This window comes from Prionailurus bengalensis, chromosome B3, assembly GCF_016509475.1.
Source record: "Prionailurus bengalensis isolate Pbe53 chromosome B3, Fcat_Pben_1.1_paternal_pri, whole genome shotgun sequence".
Lineage (NCBI taxonomy): Eukaryota > Metazoa > Chordata > Mammalia > Carnivora > Felidae > Prionailurus > Prionailurus bengalensis.
The window spans coordinates 60,978,679-60,999,466 of record NC_057355.1 but is presented as its reverse complement, the minus strand read 5'-3'; the positions used below and the strand labels follow the sequence as shown (position 1 = coordinate 60,999,466).

The window sequence follows — 20,788 nt, the reverse complement described above, 5'->3', positions numbered from 1 at the left end:
ATAAACTGATAATATAGTGAGTAAATGGGTTTCCTGAGTTTTGAGAGCTGCTCTAGCAGATTAGTTGAACCTAAGGAGGGGCTCATGTGAACTTCTGATTTATGCCCACTATGTCAGAAGTATAGGTAACAACCTGGAAGGCCAGTCTAGAAATTAATTGAATACAGGAAGGCATTGTGGGAACCTCCATTCTGTAGCCAGTGGGTCAGAAGCACATCTAGATAATAACCTGGGGCTGTGATTGGCATTGGAAGTGGAGGGCAGTCTTATGAGACTGAGCCCCTAACCCTTGGAATCTGATGCTATCTCTGGGGAGATAGTGTCAGAATTGAATTGAATTGTAAGACACCCAGCTGGTGTTGGAGAATTGCTTGGTGGGGGGAGGGAGGCACCCCCACTCCACCACACACATTGGAAATTAGGTCCAGAACATTTAAACCCCTAGTGAATTGATGACCTGAGAGCTCAAAGGATCATCATTAGCGATTACAAATACCACAAAAAGAAAAGGTGCTTGGGGCGCCTGGGTGGCTCAGTCGGTTAAGCGGCCGACTTCAGCTCAGGTCATGATTTTGTGGCCCATGAGTTCAAGCCCTGCGTCGGGCTCTGTGCTGACAGCTCAGAGCCTGGAGCCTGTTTCAGATTCTGTGTCTCCCTCTTTCTGACCCTCCCCCGTTTATGCTCTGTCTCTCTCTGTCTCAAAAATAAATAAACGTTAAAAAAAATTAAAAAAAAAAAAGACAGGTGCTGATTGATTTGACTAAGGTTCTGGATTGAACTACCAATTACAGAAATACAGAGAATGAAGACATTTGAATATCACCATAGGGATCAATTTGGAAAATCTAGTCTGTGGGAAATCTACAGAAAAATGGCCTTTTTTTTTTTTTTTTTAAACAAATTAATGCCAGGGGAGAAAGAGAACAACAAGGAAGTTACTGAATGAAAGATTAAAAGACCTATCAGCCCAGGGGTGTTTGGGTGGCTCTGTTGGTTGAGCGTCCGACTCTTGATTTTGGCTCAGGTCATGATCCCAGGGTTGTGGGATCAAGCTCTACATCAGGCTCTGTGCTGAGCATGGAGCCTGCTTGGGATTCTCTCTCTCCCTTTCTTTCTGCCCCACCCCCCTCACAACAAACAAGCAAACAAATAAATGACATATCAACCCACTGACTCAAAGATGTTTTGTTTTAATTTTTTTAATATTTATTTTTGAGAGAGAGAGAGAGAGAGGGTGAACATGAGAGGGGAGGGCCAGAGAGAGAGGGGGACAAAGGATCTAAAGTGGGTTCCATGCTGACAGCAGAGAGCCTGATGTGGGACTCAAATTCACAAATTGTGAGATCATGACCTGAGCCAAAGTTGGATGCTTAACCAATTGAGCCACCCTGGCACCTCCAGAGATTGTTTAAAAAGAATAACTTTAGGAGACAATAAGGGAAGTTTAAATTCTGAATATTTATGGTATTAAGGAACTAATGTCCCTGGTCATGATAATGATATTATGGTTATGTTAGAAAGAAGTTCTTGGGCGGCTGGGTGGCTCAGGAGGTTTGATATCTGACTCTTGATTTCAGCTCAGGTCATGATGTCATGGTTCGTGGGTTGGAGCCCCATTTTGGGCACCCATGCTGATGGCACAGAGCCTGCTTGGGATTCTCACTCTCTCTCTCTCTGCCCCCCTCCTGCTATCTATCTTTCTCTCTTAAAAATAAATAAACTTTAAAAAGTGTCCTTATCTTTTAAAAATCCAGATCGAAATATTTATGACTATACACAATTTTTTTTAATTGTTTTAATGTTTATTTTTGAGAGAGAGAGAAACATAGTGTGAGCGGGGGAGGGATAGAGAGAGAGGGAGACACAGAATCTGAAGCAGGCTCCAGGCTCTGAGCTGTCAGCACAGAGCCCGACGCGGGGCTCGAACTCACAAACCATGAGGTCATGACCTGAGCTGAAGTCAGCCACTTAACCAACTGAGCCACCCAGGCGCCCCGACTATACACAATTTTTAAAGTACAGAATATTATTAGGCCAACTTCTCCAATCTGAAAATAGAAATATATTAACAATACAATACTTTTTTCAGATTTATTGGGATACAATTCATATTTAACACTGTGTAAGTTTAAGGTGTACAACATATTTACATTGTGAAATGATTACCACAATAAGGTTGGTTAATATATCCATATATATTATCATATAATTACTATTTTTGTGTGTGGTGGTAAGAACACTTAAGATTTATTCTCAGGGTGCCTGGGTGGCTCAGTTGATTAAGCCTCTGACTCTTGGTTTCGTCTCAGGTCATGATCTCAGTTGTGAAATGGAGCCCTATGTTGGGCTCCATGCTGAGCGTGGAGCCTGCTTAAGATTCTCTCTCTTTCTCATCCTCTGCCCTTCTGCCCAACTTGTGCTCTTTCTTCCTCTCTCTCTAAAATTAAAGTAAAATAAAATTTTATTCTCTTAGCAACTTTCTTTTTTCTCTTTCTTTTCTTTCTTTCTTTCTTTCTTTCTTTCTTTCTTTCTTTCTTTCTTTCTTTCTTTCTCTTTCTTTCTTTCCTTCTTTCTAAGTAATCTCTACCCCCAACATGGGACTGGAACTCACAACCCTGAGATCAAGAGTCACATGACCCACCAACTGAGTCAGCTAGGTGCCTGTCCTAGCAACTTTCAAGTATACAATACAGTATTGTTAACTATAGTCACTATACTGTACATTAGATCCCTAGAACTTCTATCTGGAAGTTTGTACCCTTTGACCAACATATTCTCATTTTCCCACCCCCAGCCCTGGTACCACCAATCTGTTTCAATAAGTTTTGCTTTTTAAGATTCCACATGAAAGTGAGATCATACACGATTTATCTTTCTCTGAGTTATTCTGCCTAGAATAATGCCCATCCGTGTTGTCACAAATGGCAGCATTTCCTTTTTTTGTTTTGTTTTTTATTTTTTATTATTTTTTTAATAAACATTTTTATTTTACTTTTATTTTATTTTATTTCATTTTATGTTTATTCATTTTTGACAGACAGAGAGAGACAGAGCATGAGTGGGGAAGGGGCCGAGAGAGGGAGATAGGGAATCCGAAGCAGGCTCCAGGCTCTGAGCTGTCAGCACAGAGCCTGATGCGGGGCTCGAACTCACGGACTGAGAGATCATGACCTGAGTCAAAGTTGGACACTCAACCGACTGAGCCACCCAGGCACCCCAGGATTTCCTTTTTTTTAAATGGCTGATTAATTTTCCATCACACACACATACACACACACACACACATACACTGTATTTTCTTTATCCATCCATCTTTAAAAAACTTTTTTTTAATGTTTATTTATTTTTGAGAGAGACAGAGGCAGAGTGCAAGCTGGGGAGGGGCAGAGAGAGAGGGAGACACAGAATTCAAAGCAGGCTCCAGGCTGTCAGAACCAAGCCTGAAGCAGGACTTGAACTCATGAGCTGTGAGATCATGACCTGAGCTGAAGTCAGCCACTTACCCAACTGAGTCATCCAGGTGTCCCTGTCTTCTTCTTCTTCTTCTTCTTCTTCTTCTTCTTCTTCTTCTTCTTCTTCTTCTTCTTCTTCTTCTTCTTCTCTTAAAGAGAGAGAGAGAGCATGAGCAGGGGAGAGAGGCAGAGAGAGAGAGAGAGAGAGAGAGAGAATCTCTCTCAATCCCACAACTCTGGGATCATGACTGAGCCAAAACTAAGAGTCAGATGCTCAGCCTACTGAGCCATGCAGATACCCCTCTTTATCCATCTTTTCGTGCACATTTAAATTGTTTCCATGTCTTGGCTAATTGTGAATAATGCTGCAATGAACTTGCGGGTGCAGGTATATTTTCAAGATACTGATTTCATTTCATTTCCATTTTTACCCAGAAGTGGGATCTTTGGTATTTCTATTTTTAATTTTTTGAAGAACCTCAATACTGGTTTTCCTAACAGTGATTATTTTCACTGCAAAGCACAGTGAGTAGAGAACCCATTCAGAAGACTAGGGTTCTGGGTGAATATGAATTGTGTCCTAATACTCTAGGGAAGAATACTTTCAAACAGATGAGAAAGAGAAGACTGGAAAGGTAAACTGCTATTGCAAAATGCCTGACACCACCATGAAGTACTAAAAGAGCTTCCTAATTGGTCTCTGTTGGGCTTTCCTCATTCCCCATTCCTCAGCCTAGTCTCAAAACAACAGCCAGAGCAATCCTTTAAAGATATAAATCATATAATTTTGCTTTCTCCTTAAAACTTTCCAATTGTTTTCCAATTCACCCAGAATAAAATTCAAAGAGTTTATGGTGGTTTCATGTTACCTCTATGACTCTCCCTCTCTGTCACTTCATTCTATCCCCACTGAATTTCTTGTCATTCTTCTAATGTTCCAGGCTACATCCAAGTTCTGAGCCCTCACACTGGCCTGGTCCCTGTGTCTGGAATTGTCCTTCAAGATAACAGCGGGATTCTTTTCTTTCCTTCAGATTTTTCTCATGTCACTTTCTCAGCAAATACTTCCCTGGCCATATCTGAAATTTCAACACCTTCTCTACTTTCTTCTATCTCCTCTCCTGCTTTATATTTTGTCTTTATGCATATTATACATCTCTGATATACATTTTAAATTATTTTGCTTATTGGTAATTTCTCTCACCAAGCTCCATGAGGTCAGAGGTTTGCCTGTTTTCTTCACTGCTTATATCCTTCCTACTTAGAACAAAGCCCGTTATAATAGGTGCTTGCTTAGAAAATATTTATTAAATAAATGAATACTTGAATGGCCCCCTCCTTTTCTTCAAATCTAGTTAAGTGTCACCTTATCAGTGAGGCCTTTCCTTAAGATCCTGTATAATATAAGTACCTTTCCCTCTACATATCCCAAAACCATTTCCCTGCTTAAAAAAAAATTGCAGTCAGCACCATCTGACAAATTATATAATTTGTCTCTTTTCCTTTCCCTGTAGATTCTAAGTTCCACGAAAGCTGGGACTGTATCCGCAAGAACCGGAGCACCTGACTCTTGGTAGGTATTCAAGTTATTTCTTGGATGAACTAATGAACCATTTCGGACTGACAGCATTCTTTCCACGATCACAAACACTGTCAGAGTGGCCACGAAGTTCCATCACAATCTAGAGAAGCTTGCCAACTAGCACTGTAAACTTCACACTCCAGGTGCTTCTTCAAGTGCACTGTTCTTCGCTAGGAACTGCAAATGTCGCTGGGAACTGTTCGCCATTTCATTTCTGCCCCTAAAATTTAAGCACAGAATTGACAGCTCAGGGCAACGCAGCGATTACAAGTATTTAGCAAATTTCGTTGTAAACTGTCGGTGTTAACCGAAACTTAAACGTGTTTACTTGACTCTGTACAGCACTGTCCGAGAACAAAAGCTAATTCCTGGTAGGTGGGGCCTGGCCTGTATGGCTCAGGATTGGCTGAGACGCGGCAGGCCTCGCCCTCGTCGAACAGATTCGCCCTTGGGCGGGGCTGTGTTGGGCGGTGCGTGGGCGGGGCGAGGCGGGGCGGAGCCAGGCGGGCTTGGCAGGCCGGGCCGGGCGACCTCCCGCCCACCGGACTCACGATTGGCTGAGGCTCCGCAGGCTCTACCCTCGCGGGCTCACTGCGCGCGCATGGGCGGGGCCGTCCCGTGAGGCGCGTGGGGCGGGCGGGGCTGGACTTGGGGTTGGGCTGGGGATGCTGCGGCTGGGCGGACCTGCTAGGCTTGGGCTGAGGCCGAGGGATGGCGAACGTGCGGGTGGCCGTGAGGGTCCGACCTCTCAGCAAGAGGTGAGTCTGGAAGGGAGGGGGCTCCTGAGGCGTCATATGAGCTGAGAGGAGGGCGAGGTCCCCGCCTCTCGCTCAAGTGATTCTGGCGCGGAGAAGTCAGACACAAAGTGGCCCAAGGGGCCAGGGTCCGGAAACCCTAAAAGCCTGGCGGGACAAAGTTTCGGTTAGAACTTTCGGGTCTCGTCCTGGGGTATAGTGCTTACTGGATTGCGTCAGCGGTGGGCTGCGCTGTGTCCGTGTCCCTGGAGTCCTGTGAGCAGGAGTTTGGGGGACCACGGCTCAAGTCTTGATGCATGGGTTGGTTGGGCCTTTCTCACTGAGTTCGCTGAGAAGGGCTGGGAAAGTACCCGGGGAGAGGAATGGGCAGTGTCTTCTCTTCTTGGTGGCTCTGGAGTACCTGCGGGGGCTGAGGCAGAATTGTGTGTGCTCCTGAGCGCACATTGGTTTCTCTGCACAGATGAGGAGAGAGCCAGATTGTAAGGCGTGAGAGGGAAATTGAGGCCCAGGGAGAGCGCGGTTTCATCCCATGCGCGGTAGCAGAACTGGGTAGTAGAAGGAAGTTATTCTAACCCGTTTCTTCAGTGTCGTCAGTGCTTATTTCCTCATGGGCTAATCAGATCCATCATCTCTCAGCTCTTGAGGCATCCAATATCAGGCGACATAATTTCTTCCCTTTTTCATGGATTTTCCACGCCTAGGTTTGGAAAGCCAGGGAAGGGCTGGTATTTTAATTGTTTTTATTTGTTTGTTGTCGTTTTTTAATGTGGGGCTCGAGCTCACCCAGAGATCAGGAGAGCAAGAGTCTCATGCTTTACTGACTGAGCCAACCAGAAGCCCCTGAACTGAGTGTGTTTTAATTTTTTAATGTTTTATATTTTTGAGAGAGAGAGAGAGAGAGAGAGCAGGTGAGGGGCAGAGAGAGGGAGACACAGAATCTGAAGTAGGCTCCAGGCTCTGAGCTGTCAGCACAGATCCCAACATGGGGCTTGAACTCACGGACCATGAGATCATGACCTGAGCCGAGGTCAGATGCTTAGCCAACTGAGACACCCAGGGGCCCCACCCCTGTACCGTTTTTTAAAGAGCTATTAGAGTTTGCTGATAGGTATAGAAGGTGTAGAAAGAACACTGAGAGCAAAGGACTTCAGTTGTTAGAAAACCCCCTTTTGGGGAGAGGATGTGTAGAGGGAGGTGAGTGAGAGGAGACAAAGCTGGCAGAATGTAGTTTGGGACCATAAGACATATAATGGAATTATTTGGGAGGTTTAAAAATTTTCCAGGACATAAGGTGGCTTGCAAATTGGGCAGAAGGATAAACAAAAATGCATTGTCTCCCATAACAAAATTTGGTACTAGCAGGGATTATTTTTGTCCCTGGTATGGTGGTGATTGGTTTTGAAAAGTCATACAATTGACAGAATAATGAGGAGAGCAATGGGATGAGGGAAAGAAACAACAGAAAAGAAAGTAGGAAAAAGGCAAAAGAGATACAATGAAGAAAGAAGGAAAGCAGTACATGCCTGAACTGCTGTGTTTAGATTGGTAAGTGGTTTATGACATTGGGCTTCTGCATGATTGAATGTGGTGACTTATGGTTGAGGAGTTTTCATAGGTGCAGCTGCCACCTTGGAGGTAGCCTCCGGCTCATCTTCTTTTTGCAAAACTGTTCTTTTAGGGTTCTCAGGATAATTACCTTGAGCACCCCTAACAGTAGCCTCTCAACTCCTTGAGTGCTAGGAATTTATAATAGTGTGGATTAGATTAATAAAACGATGTTGTGGAGCACCTGGGTGGCTCAGTCGGTTAAGTGTTCAACTTCCACTCAGGTCATGATCTCCCGCGTTGGTGAGTTTGAGCCCCAGGTCGGGCTCTGTGCTGACAGCTCAGAGCCTGGAGCCTGCTTAGGATTCCAGGTCTCCCTCTCTCGCTGCCCCTTCCCCACTCCTGCTCTGTCTCTCGCTCTCTTCAAAAATAAACATAAAAAAACTAAGAAGATGCTTTTGAAATTGAGTTATTTGCAGCCATGGTAGAGAGTGATTTATCTCATCAAACAAAAGTGAAGGTGAAAGAAGGGCACAAAAGCTTACTTGCTTTTAGTTTAGGTTACGAGGCTTGAGCATCAAGAGGTAGAATGCCAATACTGCAGATATCCAGGTGTGAATAAATTATATGAGGCTGAAGATTCAGGAGCAAATATGGATAAACCCACTGTGACTCCCCAGCTAAGAAGTCGAGACCACTCCTGTCTTCTCAGAGAATCCTGCAGAGATGCAGCTATACCCAGGGTTTGTTAACTTCCACTATCTTTGCTGAGGTTCATCCAAATGTAGGGAATCTGCTAATTATGTGGTTTGTTCAAACTTCAAATAAGTCACTGGCACGGATTCAGCTAATAGTCATTGGATATGATGTACTTGTGAAGAAATCTTAGAGATCATCTGGTCTAAGCTTCCATTTTTTGTTTTTCCAGATAAGAAAATGGTCTTGTTTAAGGTCTAAAAGTAGCTAGAGTCAAGATTCCAGTCAGTAGACAAAGTTGTTTCTTCCTGAGACGACCGAAAAGTTGCGCTTCTTGATCAAATGCCTGTTTGCTTAATAGGACTGGGACTGACCATAAGTAAAATGATAATGTGGGAAATGGTTTTGATTCCCTCCCACTCCTCACAATTTCCCATAATTAGAAAATCTGTAGCTCATTATGTGATGCTCTTCCTTGCGTATCCAGAATCATTCATCATTGAAAGAACATGTTCTCTTCTGTCAATATTGTAGGCTCTGGAATACTCCCCACTGCCCCGTCAAAAGTTACTGTTCGTATACTATATTCCCTTTCTGTGGGTCGTAGGTTTTTTTTTTTTTAATCTGTAAAATAGGATAACTACTTCAATGTTTTTTTATGAAGATTAAATGAAAGAATACATTAAAAATACCTAGGGCTTGGCTCATTTTAAGGGTACAAAAAGGTGTTCGCTATATAATTTTTAACAATTATTTTTATTACTCCTTATACTTAGATGTCTGCTTTTTTTTTTTTAACTTTTACAAATGATTAGATAATAAGTGGTAATGGCTTGCTTATTTTCCCCTCTAGGACAGTCATTCTCAAATTACCGTTTGCATACAATCCACCTGGGGAGCTTGTTATAATGCAACTTGGTTGTTGTTCCCCGCCCCATAATGCAACTTGTTAACAGGGATTCAAATAAACCCACCAACTCCCTTAATTCTGATGAAGGTAGCCTGTGGACCACACTCTAAAAAACATTGTTGTAGGAGTAAATGTGTAACTGAGGATTTATCCCTGTGCAAAGGGAAATTCATTCTAAGAAATAAATGCCTCTTGGTAGAATTCGACCCCAAGGCAAGTGTTAGTAGCGCCATTCTGCAGCATAAGGCTCCATCTCTGCAGACTTTCGTTGAGCTCTGTGTGGCCAGCTTCCCAGTTGAGGTTGGTGCCCTTTCTTTCTGTCCAGTGTTTTTTTTCAAGTTTATTTATTTATTTTGAGAGAGAGAGAAAGCGTGAGTTGGGGAGGGGCATAGAGAATCCGAAGCAGGTTCCACACTATCAGTGTGTAGCCCGACACAGGGCTTGAACCTACGAACCATGAGTTAAATGCATAACCGCTTAACTGTTTGAGCCACCCAGGCGCCCCTGTTCTGCTCAGTTTTAATTCTCCCTCATTTTGTTTTAGAATAGCTTGGAATCCCTAGGTTACCAATGGCAGTGGTCCAGGCCTGGAAGAGTCAGCATCTTACCCTTATGATTTGTATCTTTCTTCCAAGAAGTAAAATTCAGGATGTTTCTTTTCAGGCTGCTTTATATGAGAGAGTCAAAGATGAATCCTCAAGAAAGGGTGTCCTTAGAAAAAATTAGGTAATAGATTTGGAAAAGTTATTGCATGATTTTTTTTCTTATTTTCTTTATTGTCCAAATTTACTACAATATGTGTATTGCTTTTATAGTGGGAGGAGAGATAATAAAATGTACCTTAGAATGAAGAAAGGAAAAAAAAATGTTATCATGTAAAATGTTAACAGTAAAGATGAAAGATTTTCTTTAGAATCATTGAGGGCTGATGAGTAGGGTGTGGTTTATGATCCTGGGGGACTAAGAGTATCTCAGGTGCCTTGAGTACTATCTGGTATAAAATGTGAAAGAAAGAGCATCAAGGCCTTGAGGAAATTTAGGTAACAGAAATGTTACTACGTAGGAGAGGGAAATTTCCCACCCAGGGCTTTATCCCAGACTCACTCACTGGTAAAAAAAATAATCTTAGGGGTGCTTGGGTGGCTCAGTCGGTTAAGCATCTGACTTCGGCTCAGGTCATGATCTTACAGTTTGTGAGTTTGAGCCCCACTTCGGGCTCTGTGCTGACAGCTCAGAGCCTGGAGCCTGCTTTGGATTCTGTGTCTCTCTCACTCTCTGCCCCTCCCCCACTCACGCTCTGTCTCTCTCTCTCTCAAAAGATGAATAAACGTTAAAAAATAAAATCTTAAATGTAAAGACCGTTGTCTCACTATGCCTCTCCTCCCCTCCCCAAACTCTCAAGGTCACATCCTCAGAACCATGAGGAAGGATAAAAATGAGACAGAACATATTTTCTTAACTTTCAGGTTCTAGGCTAGGAGTAATTTAGTTGATTACTTTCATTATAGTGGGGGAAATGCCAATGAATTTAATTCTCATCTGCCATTTTGGCTTTCACTTCAGCTAAAAGGATTTCATATCTAGAATGGAGTATATTCTGTTTATTTTGGGCTTCAGGTGTATGGATCACTTGAATTAAACCCCTTGAAGTAAATTTAGGGATTGGTTGGTTATGTAGTTTTACTACATAACTGCTACATGGGAAAATTCTTGGGAATCTTAGCTCTCATTCGGATTTAGGAAGACGAAAGGATTTGGAAAATGTGTTCTCAGCGTCTCAACAGAGAGGACTCCAAAACCCTTTTCATTATTATCTGTGCTCAAAATCCCAGAAAAATGAGGGGATGACTTGTGCTCTGAGCAAAGGGTACTCTGCAGAGTTTCAGGCCTGATTTCTAAGGTATGGTTAAGAGCCTAGGCTTTGTGGTCAGATAAATCTGGGTTTAAATCCCAGCTCTGCCACTACTTGATGTGTGAGCTTGGACAAGTTACATAATTTCTCTCAGCTTCAGTCTTCCATTTGAAAAAATGAAGATACGGTAGGAAGCCGTGTCAGGAGGGTGTGTTAGCAGTAAGATTGCATAAGATGAAGCATAATATGACTGTACCTAATACAGTGCCTATCACGTGGAGGGTGCTCACTAGTGGTAATTTTTAGCTCTTCTAGAGCCAATCTAATGATCTAGAGAAGCACGTCTGCCGGGGGACAGCTACTTAGGAGACAGCAGTAGGGAAACATTTTGTCCCAATAACGCTGGTCTCAACTTCCCTTTTCTTGATTTTTTTTTTTTTAAAGCAATGTTTCTTCTCATATGAGTTTGGGTCTTTTTTCTAGGGAGACCAAAGAAGGGGGAAGAATTATCATGGAAGTTGATGGCAAAGTGGCAAAAATCAGAAATTTAAAGGTAAGCCTGAAATTGTTTTCCTTTCTCTTTCCACTGAGGAGTTTGTATGATTACAGGGGCTTCTGGGATAAAGATGTGTTTAGGGTGGAGGATTGGGAGAGGGAAGAGTTATAACCTACTACAAAGCAAGTATAAAAATAAGGCAGGAAAGAAGTATAGGAATTGTGGCACGGCAGCCCAAGTTCTGTCAAATAGGGTGCAGATGTTGAGAAACTGGTTGGTAATTGTTTATGGGCACCATGGCCAGTTTAAGTCATGCTGGGTACAGCTGTGGATATACTTAATTCGCCTGACCACGAGTTAGATTTTGTCCCAAGTCCCTCATTTGATATCACTTAATTTAGAGGCATTACTATAGATTTTAATATGCATCAGATCTCAGAATGGAGTAGGTCACTATCCTGGGTCTTGTTACAGATTTTCTTTCACAGATCTAACTGACCTTTGAGTCACAATTGGACAAACGCTGGGAACTTCCTCCCCCTCCCCACACCCCCTCCCAGGGCTGATTTCCTCCATCCTATTTCTTCCTTTACCAGAACAGCGGAAGTGGAAGAGTTTCTTTCTTTCTGGGCCTTGGGGTGTGACGGAGGGAAGCTGGCCATGTGACTGCTGCTATAGACAGCTTGCAGGTAGTATTAAGCACTCCTGAGAGTGAGGAAGCTGACTTGCATGAGTGAGGGTTATCAAGAACCCAGGCCTTCCAGCCATGCCCACGCCTGTGATGTGATGTGATACGATGTTTCCCTTGACAGCAGCTCTGGGCTAAAAGAGAACAGGACCTGCCAAACTTGCAACAGGAGCTCCCCAGGGACAAAAGACCTTTTATTCTCTGCTGTCTCTTATTTATGTCTCTGTTGCTTAAACACTTCAGGGGCTTTGTTCTGAAAGGTGAGACTTTTGGTTTTTAAGAATAAATCCTGGCCAGGATCAAACTCTAATCTGCCCCCTGCACACCTCCTTAGCTGTCTACTTCCTTGAAGTCATTTATCCACTAAAAATTTCTTAGTCATTCTGACAGCCTCTTTCAACTGTAGTTTATGGTGACTAGTGCTGGGGGTTGTCTATCTCTGTTCAGAGTCTAAATATTAAATAGTAAGACATTTCTGGGAATAATAGCATTCTCCCCAGTACCTGGAAGTCAGTGTGGTTCCAAGCTCTGGCTCTACCCTCATCTACCATGAGCAGTTGGGTTGGTCCTCGCTCTTCTGTCCATTGTGCTTCCTAATTCGCTAGGGGTGGATACCAATGGACCTCTGTGAAAGCCCTCAGTTGGTAGACTGTCAGGCCCAGGCACCGAACTACACATGCACTCCTAGTATCCTTTACAGAAATGCCTGGAGAAAAAATGATAGTGATAAAAAGATGCTCCGAGAGGGAAAGACTTTCTCTCCTAAGCTGCTCTGTGCGTGGTTCATATATAGGCAGATAGGTGACAGTATGATAGGCATATTTAATTCTCCAGGGGTTTTAAATGAGGAAATGACAAAGGTTACTTTTTTTTCTTCAGGTAGATAACATAAAGATTTTCATGACCAGTTCAGGTCTCTCTAGCTATAGCAGGGAGGAATCAGGTGGCACTGGCTAGATTCTGATATTATGATAGAAAAGACTATCCTATGTTTGATTTTAGGTGGACAGTCGACCAGATGGCTTTGGTGACTCCCGGGAGAAGGTGGTGGCATTTGGCTTTGATTATTGCTACTGGTCTGTCAACCCAGAGGACCCCCAGTATGCATCTCAGGATGTGGTAATACCTAGTTCTGACTGGATAATTATTGGGAAATTAACATGGGGCCTGGCTGTTTCTTACTTTAATATTTTGGTCAGAAACTAATGATGTTCTGCTTTGAGAAATAGTAGTGAGAGGCTTTGGTTGCAGAAAGAACAAAGGAAATGGGAAAAGACTGCTTGCTCAGGTCATGAAAGTTGGCTAGTGTCCATTTAGGCTTGGGCCACAGCAAGATTCAGGTGGGTAGAAATTAGTTCAGGTAGTGTTCTACTCCTATGGCAGATAAATGGGCTCACCTAAAACTTGGCCTTTGGTATATACAGCAAAAGGACCCAGGAATCCTAGAGGCTAGTATCTTTGACACTCAGGCTTGGTCTTATGGTCCTAGGCTGAGTGTAAAAGGGCTAGATATCTAGTCTGGCAGCCTGCAAGGTATGTGAGAAGTGAATTCTATTGATCTGCTGAGGATTGAGAGGACCAGTCAAGGCCTTCCCAGCAAGACTGTCGGTCACCCTTCCTGCCTCTGGTAGTTCTACTTAGCTCTCTCACAAGCTTCTGAGGCAGCAGGTCTGGCCAGCTGAGTCTACAGGGCTTCTCTCTGTTTCTGTGAAGCAGCAGCATTGTCCTTGTTGGAGCACTGTTGAAGGTCATGCTTTCAGTCCCCGTGATGGCCTGCAAACCTTGCCCCATTGAGTTTTATGACCACAGACAATAGCCCTCACCTCAGCAGTTACCAAGATACTTTCTATGAAAGTCCATCCCTAATATTAGAAAAATCACTTATTTGGCCTTCTGTGGGTCAATATCATCATACCTACATATGAAAAAAACAGTATACGAATAAGTCCTTAGGAAATACCACTGGAAATGGGAATATTTTGGGGGGAAGTCTGGAAGAACATTGCCTATCAGTCTATATACTTTTCCTTAAATGTTTATTTATTTTTGAGAGAGTGAGTGCATGCGTGAGTGGGGGAGGGGCAGAGAGAGAGGGGGACAGAAGATCTAAAGCGGGCTCAGCACTGACAGCAGAGAGCCTGATGCAGGGCTCACAGTCACCAAACCATGAGATCATGACCTGAGCCAGAGTCGGATGCTTAACCAGCTTGGCCACCCAGGCACCCTGTCAGTCTGTATACTTTTGAATAAAAAGCTAAAGTATGGGGGCGCCTGGGTGGTGCAGTCGGTTAAGCGTCCGACTTCAGCCAGGTCACGATCTCGCGGTCCGTGAGTTCGAGCCCCGCGTCAGGCTCTGGGCTGATGGCTCGGAGCCTGGAGCCTGTTTACGATTCTGTGTCTCCCTCTCTCTCTGCCCCTCCCCCGTTCATGCTCTGTCTCTCTCTGTCCCAAAAAATAAATAAACGTTGAAAAAAAAAAAAAAAAAGCTAAAGTATGTTTTCTGCTAAGTGTTTTAGTTTTTTGTGAACCTTTTCCTGATTATGCCAAAGAAGCAATGTTATCAAGTTTGAGTGACTTAAAACATGAAAAAAAATATGGGGGGCGCCTGAGTGGCTCAGTCAGTTGAGTGTCTGACTTCAACTCAGGTCATGATCTCACGGTTTGTGAGTTCAGGCCCTGCATCGTGCTCTGCTGTCAGTGCAGAGCTGGCTATGGCTCCTCTGTCTCTCTGTCTCTCTGTCTCTGTCTCTCTCTCTCTCTCTCTCTCTCAAAAATAAACATTAAAAAAAAGAAGTTTGAGTGATTTACAGTACTGATTTTTTGCCACTGCAGACTTCTGAGATGATTGAGTAATTTTAAAACATGGGAGTGTAATTCCCCCATTCTTCTCTTCTGAGGGAAACATGTGGAAACAAGACCCTAGACTACTGTGGGATTTGTTGTCTCTGTGGGCCCCTTCTGTTGTAATATGAGCACCCTATATTTGTAGTCACAAGGCGTTTGCTGTAAAAGCTTAGCAGAAAACGTCAGTGTGGATAGTATCTGGTCCCTACCATATTTTCTGTCCTTTGGAATATGAAGGCGCTGGCATGTCCAGGCTTTTCTTTTGGACCTTGATTTTTATCCTAGCACTCAAGCATGTATGAAGTATCTGATTCCTGGTGTTTGTAACTGTTCTACTGACATCCTTCATGCAGAGGCAAGAAAGGAGCTGACTTTCAAATAAGAGGATGGGACTCCTTCAGCCTTTCACAGTTGTGGCTGCATATGTGTCATAGAAGACAGTGGTCTTTATTAGCAGAAAGTATGAGCATTCTAATGGCTGTTTCAGTCCTGCCTGGCTATAGCATACCTAGATATGGATATAAGAAAAGTTAACCATTTTGTGTAACATTTGATAGAGTAATAATCTGGGTCAGTGATGTATGTAAACAAAACAAAACTACGTATCTGTATCTATATATGTCTCAACAAACTTGGGTATAATTTAAGTGTGCATTTATATAACGTAAGTATAAGAATAATCTGGTGGGAAGCCCAGAAGTCCATAGTGGAGGGGGTCATAAATATGATTCTTCTTCTCTTGCTTGGTTTGAAGTTCAATGGAAAGATCAAATGGGATTTGGACAGGAAGCCTGTGCAGAGAGATAAAACCAGTGTCCCTTGAGGTTTATTCTGACTTGTTTATTAATGTCTAAGGCCCTCATCAGTCCCGAGGGGAGTTAAGATAGGAGATAGCAGGGAAGGAGCCTCTGTCACAAGCTAAAGTAGGGCCAAATGTCCCTGAATAATGGCAGAACTCATATGCATATAAGTTGGTCGGAGAGACTCATTGCTTTAACACAGAAATTGGAGCCCAGACTTAACCCTGAGGTCACCAGGATAGAGTGGCAGACTGTCATAAAATTATAGGACATGGGGTGGAAAGAATTTTAATGTCATCCAGTTCATCCTCTCCCAAAGTACAACATAGCATTTGTGATCATATTTTGGGGGTGGAGGTGAGAGGGGGCAATTTTATTTTTATTTAAAAAATTTTTTTAATGTTTATTTATTTTTGAAAGAGAGACAGAATGCAAGCAGGGTAGGGGCAGAGAGAGAGGGGGAAACACAGAATCCAGAGCAGGCTCCAAGCTGTCACCACAGAGTCCGACATGGGGCTCGAACTCATGAACCGTGAGATCAGGACCCGAGCTGAAGTCGGACTACTTAACCAACTGAGCCACTTAGGCGCCCGGGCAGTTTTACTGAAGTATAATTTAGATACAGTAAAATTCACCTTTTCAGTGTACAGTGTGCAGTTCTCTAAGTTTTGACAAACACGATTGTGTAGCTTATACTATATTCAGTATACAAAACAGTGCATCATTCCCCAAATCTCTTTATGTCCCTTTGCAGTCAAACTGTTCTTACCTCTAGGCCCTGGCATCTGCTAATCTGTTTTCTGTCACTACAGTTTTGTCTGTTCCCAAATATCATGTAAATGTAATCAAATAGTATGTAGCCTTTTGAGTCTGGCTTCTTTTAATTAGCATGATGTATTTGAGATTCACCTCTGCTGTTAGGTGTGTTATCTTATTCTGACCTTGAATCAGAGTTACTTAAATCATCTTGGCCAGAAGGAATCTTGTGGCTTTGGAAACACTGATTCTAACTCCAAAGAGCAAGGGACCAAGTCCCTGTAGGACTGAGCCCTCTTCATCCTTGGCTCTCTTCCTGTTGTGAGGAAGCACTGTCCTTACCCACAAAAATACAGTACTGATTTCAGAATATTCACATATTCTGAAAACATTCCCCCACTGGCTGTAGGAGGATTTTGAGCAATATCATAGCCATTGCTTGATAGATGTTGGCAAGAATGTCATCTATTAAGTGTCGGTGCTGCCTCATCACAGTCTCTTAGAATGTTAGAGCTCGAAGGGAATTTAGCAATCATCTAGGCCAGGGCTTCTCAACCTCACTACGATTGATATTTTGACCAGATAATTGTTTGCTGTGGAAGTCTGTCCTGTGCACTGTAGGGTGTTTAGCAGCACCTCTGGCCTCTACCCTCTAAATGCCAGTGGCAGTCCCAGTCAGGAAAATAAAAAATGTTTCCAAACCCTTCATGTTCCAGATACAGCTGTGTGATTTATATGGCATTATATAGGCAGTTAAGGCCCAAGTGGGACTGGACCCATGCTTCTTATGGTGGTCTTTTCATTGCACTGTACTCTTCTACATCCCTGTTTTTATATTTATTTTATGATCTGAAAAGATAGGTTCAAGATTAGCATTTCTTAGTGTTTTAGCACTTCCTAATCTTTAGTGGTGACACGCTTGATAAATAGATCAGGCATCAACAAACAAGGGCCTCTAGAGAACAAGGCACTACTGCAAGTTCTAATGAGAGGCTGCTTTATTTGTTAAATATCTGTAGTTTCTAAATGTTTATCATTCCATTTGATCATCTCCCAAATCTGTTTAGTCTATTCTATATATTCCATCTTATAGATAAGGAAACTATAGTACATAAATTTTATGAGACTTGCCCAAATCACTTAACCAGTAAGTGGTGGAGCAGGGATTCAAATCCAAGACTGTCCAATTCTAAATTGTATGTTAGCAAGTCTCATTGACCCTCAATGTTAAAGTCCCATTTAGTCTACTAGAGACCTGGTCATCTCTTCACACATATTATCTGATTTAATCCCTTCAGCAGCCTAAAAGGTAGAAGATTTTATCCTTTGATAGTTGAGGAAATTTAGGTTTAGGTTACGTGATCTGCCCAAAGGTCACACAGTAAGAAATGAGTCTTAGATTTGAACACAGGGCTATCTGAATGCAGAGTTCATATGATTTGCTACAATACAGTATAAAAAGAAAAACAAAAGGGATATAGGAAAAGGAAGAGATGGTAAATTAGGAAAGAAAAGAGATGGTGAAGAGAGAGAGAAAAGACTGTAGTGAATGGGCAGCGGTAGGGGATCATACCACCTGTCTTGTCCATTACCCTGTGACCTTGGTGTCATTAGCTTCCCGTTCTAAAGACAGGTCAGCGTTGGTCTAAATTGTGTTTTTAGTGTTTGTTGATATTTGGACTTGTAGTCAAGGCTTTTCTTCAAAATGGGCCTACATTTTATCTGGCTTGAATCTGTATTAAAGTTAATCCGGTTTCTGAAGTTAGACTTGGGTTTGAATTCAGGCATAGCCGCTGATTAGCTGGCTGGCTTTGGACAAGTTACTTAAATTTTCTGAGTTCTAGTTTCTTGAGCTTGAGTTACTGTGAGGAGGAAATGAAATAATTAAGTTCCCAGACCAGGGCTTGGCAACTGCAATTTGATAAGGGGGTTCCTGAGTACTGTGGCTTGGTTCCCTATGGTGATTACCCTATCACAGTACAAAGGAAGTGAGGCTCAGGCTGCTAAGAGCTGAACTAGACTTGAAAATCTCTTCTTTGAATCTGGTTATGATCCCTTCTGGATCAGCTTGCTGCACTTGGAAAATTAACTTCCCTTCCCTTCCTCCTGGTCAGGAATATCTGTTGGAGTGGGAGTCCTCTGCTCAAGTGTATTGTGTTTGGATAATTTTGTGTTTGTAAAAATTTCCATGAAGAGCTTTAGCTCAGCTTTACCCACAAAGGACTGTAATTGGCTGTCAAAACAAGTGCAGACTGAGTCAACAGAAAGCACGTCCAGGAACAAAAAGCTACCCAGCCCTTTGTGGAAAGCAGTTGCTCCTATTCTCCTGGGAATCTTTATTTTAAAATGGTCAGTTATTTGGCTGAAGCACTTGTATCTTTTCCAGATAAAAAATCGTGTGAGTGTGCAGGAGAGTTCCTCCTCCTAACCACTGGATCCAAAACTGAAATTATAGCAGCAATGTGATTGTGCTTTTGTTTTTATATTATTTAATCTCCACAGTGCACTGAATACCAAACAACACACATAAGTACATCCATTGCCTACCCTCAAAGAGCCCCAGAGGGGGTGCAGGGAATGTGTGTGTGTGTGTGTGTGTGTGTGTGTGTGTATGTATTCCTCAGAATTTTCTTCATGCAGAATCATGTCATCTGTGAATAAAGACAATTTGGCTTCTCTTTTTTTAATTTTTAAGTTTATTTATTTTGAGAGAGAGAGAGAGAGAGAGAGAAAATCTCAAGCAGGCTCTGAGGGAGCAGCACAGAGCTCCATGTAGGGCTTGATGTCTCAAACTGTGAGATCATGATCTGAACTGAGATCAAGAGTCAAATGTTTAACCCACTAAGCTACCCAGGCACCCATTGCTTCTTCTGGACTTTAGCTTGAGGATGTTAGAAACTTGGAGTCTTCAGAGGAAAACCTCACATGCCCCTAAAAATGATGAAAGGACTGACTACAGGAACCAACAGGAAAGCCGCTATCAGTATAGTATACCTTGTATGCATTTGCATGTGATTATTTAATGAAGAAATGTCAGTTCAGAGATGGGACGACAGAGAGGTAATAATGTTTAAGTACAGAACATGATGATTTTAACAGTTTATGAAGCATTAAAACAGTTGGTCTTCATTTCCATTAGTACAAAATAGAGGATTTCAAATTAAATTGTAGCGGATTGTATGTAATTAGGGCATGAAGAATAACTTGTGCAGAGTTTTTGAATCCTTATATGTAGTTGCTAGATATTTATACTTTAGAATTCCAGAATGTTGAGGGGCACCTGGCTGGCTTATTCAGAAGAGCATGTGACCTTTTTTTTTTTAATTAAAAAAATTTTTTTTTAATGTTTATTTATCTTTGAGAGAGAGAGTGTGAGCAGGGGAGGGGCGGAGAGAGGGGAGATACAGAATCTGAAGCAGACTCTAGGCTCTGACCTGTCAGCACAGAGCCCAACATGGGGCTTAAACTCACGAACTGCAAGATCATGACGTGAGCCGAAGTCAGACACTTAACCGACTGAGCCACCCAGGCACCCCATTTTTAAATTTTTAAAAATGTTTATTTATTTATTTGAGACAGAGCAAGTGGAGGAGTAGCCGAGAGAAGGAGAGAGAATCCCAAGCAGGCTCTGCACTGTCAACCCAGAGCCCAGTGTGAGGCTCTCACTAACCATGAGATCCTGACCTGAGGCGAAATCAAGAATCAGTCACTTAACCGACTGAGCCCTGAGCATGAGACTCTTGATCTCTGGGTCATGAGTTCAAGCTCCACTTTGGTTTCAGAGATTACTTAAATAAAAACTTTAACAAAAATACAGAATACTGATATTAGAAGAATGCTAGAGACGATTCAAGATACTTATTTTAATGATGAAAGCCTAGAGAGACAAAAATCAGTTACGGGATTTTTTTTTTTTTTTCTTTTCGGCTAGTCCAGAAATGTCCTTAATGTTTCAGGGAAGTGCCTGTTGCTTATTCTAGTGATGAGGGTCATCAACTGCAGCACAGTGGTTCCTGCATGGCAGAAAATAGGCTGCTTAGCAGAATCCCAACGAAAGCTCTTGTTCTTTAGAATGTTTCTGTTCTTGGCTCTGTACTTATTCAAGTGAGGAAATGGCACTATTGCCATCTAGTAGCACGGGGAAGTATTGAGTGCCTCCTATGGATTCTCTGATGTAACTGGGCTGTGATTAGATACTGCTGGTACAGAAGCAGTGTTTCTCTCTGGGGACCCCAACTCATTATAAGATGAAGACAGATGATCTATTACTTCCTCAGAACACAAGTAGAGTGAGGTAGAGAAGTGGACTATGACCCTCACTTCTTTTATGCCTTACTTGTTTTGTATCTTCTGAGCTTGGAGTGTGAATGAAGGCTTTGGGGGCAGAGTAGAGAAGGTGGAAGAGTTACTGA

The 20,788-nt window shown here is 42.5% G+C and overlaps 1 protein-coding gene across 1 annotated transcript in view; it reads left to right on the top strand.

Moving 5' to 3' along the window:
- The first annotated feature begins 5,682 nt into the window (after window positions 1-5,682).
- Window positions 5,683-20,788, top strand: part of STARD9 (StAR related lipid transfer domain containing 9) — a 124,984-nt gene continuing 109,878 nt past the window's right edge. Inside the window, 3 exon segments of the mRNA XM_043554113.1 lie at window positions 5,683-5,792; window positions 11,276-11,345; window positions 12,979-13,095. Coding sequence (XP_043410048.1) covers window positions 5,746-5,792; window positions 11,276-11,345; window positions 12,979-13,095 — 234 coding nt within the window. The 5' untranslated portion in view covers window positions 5,683-5,745.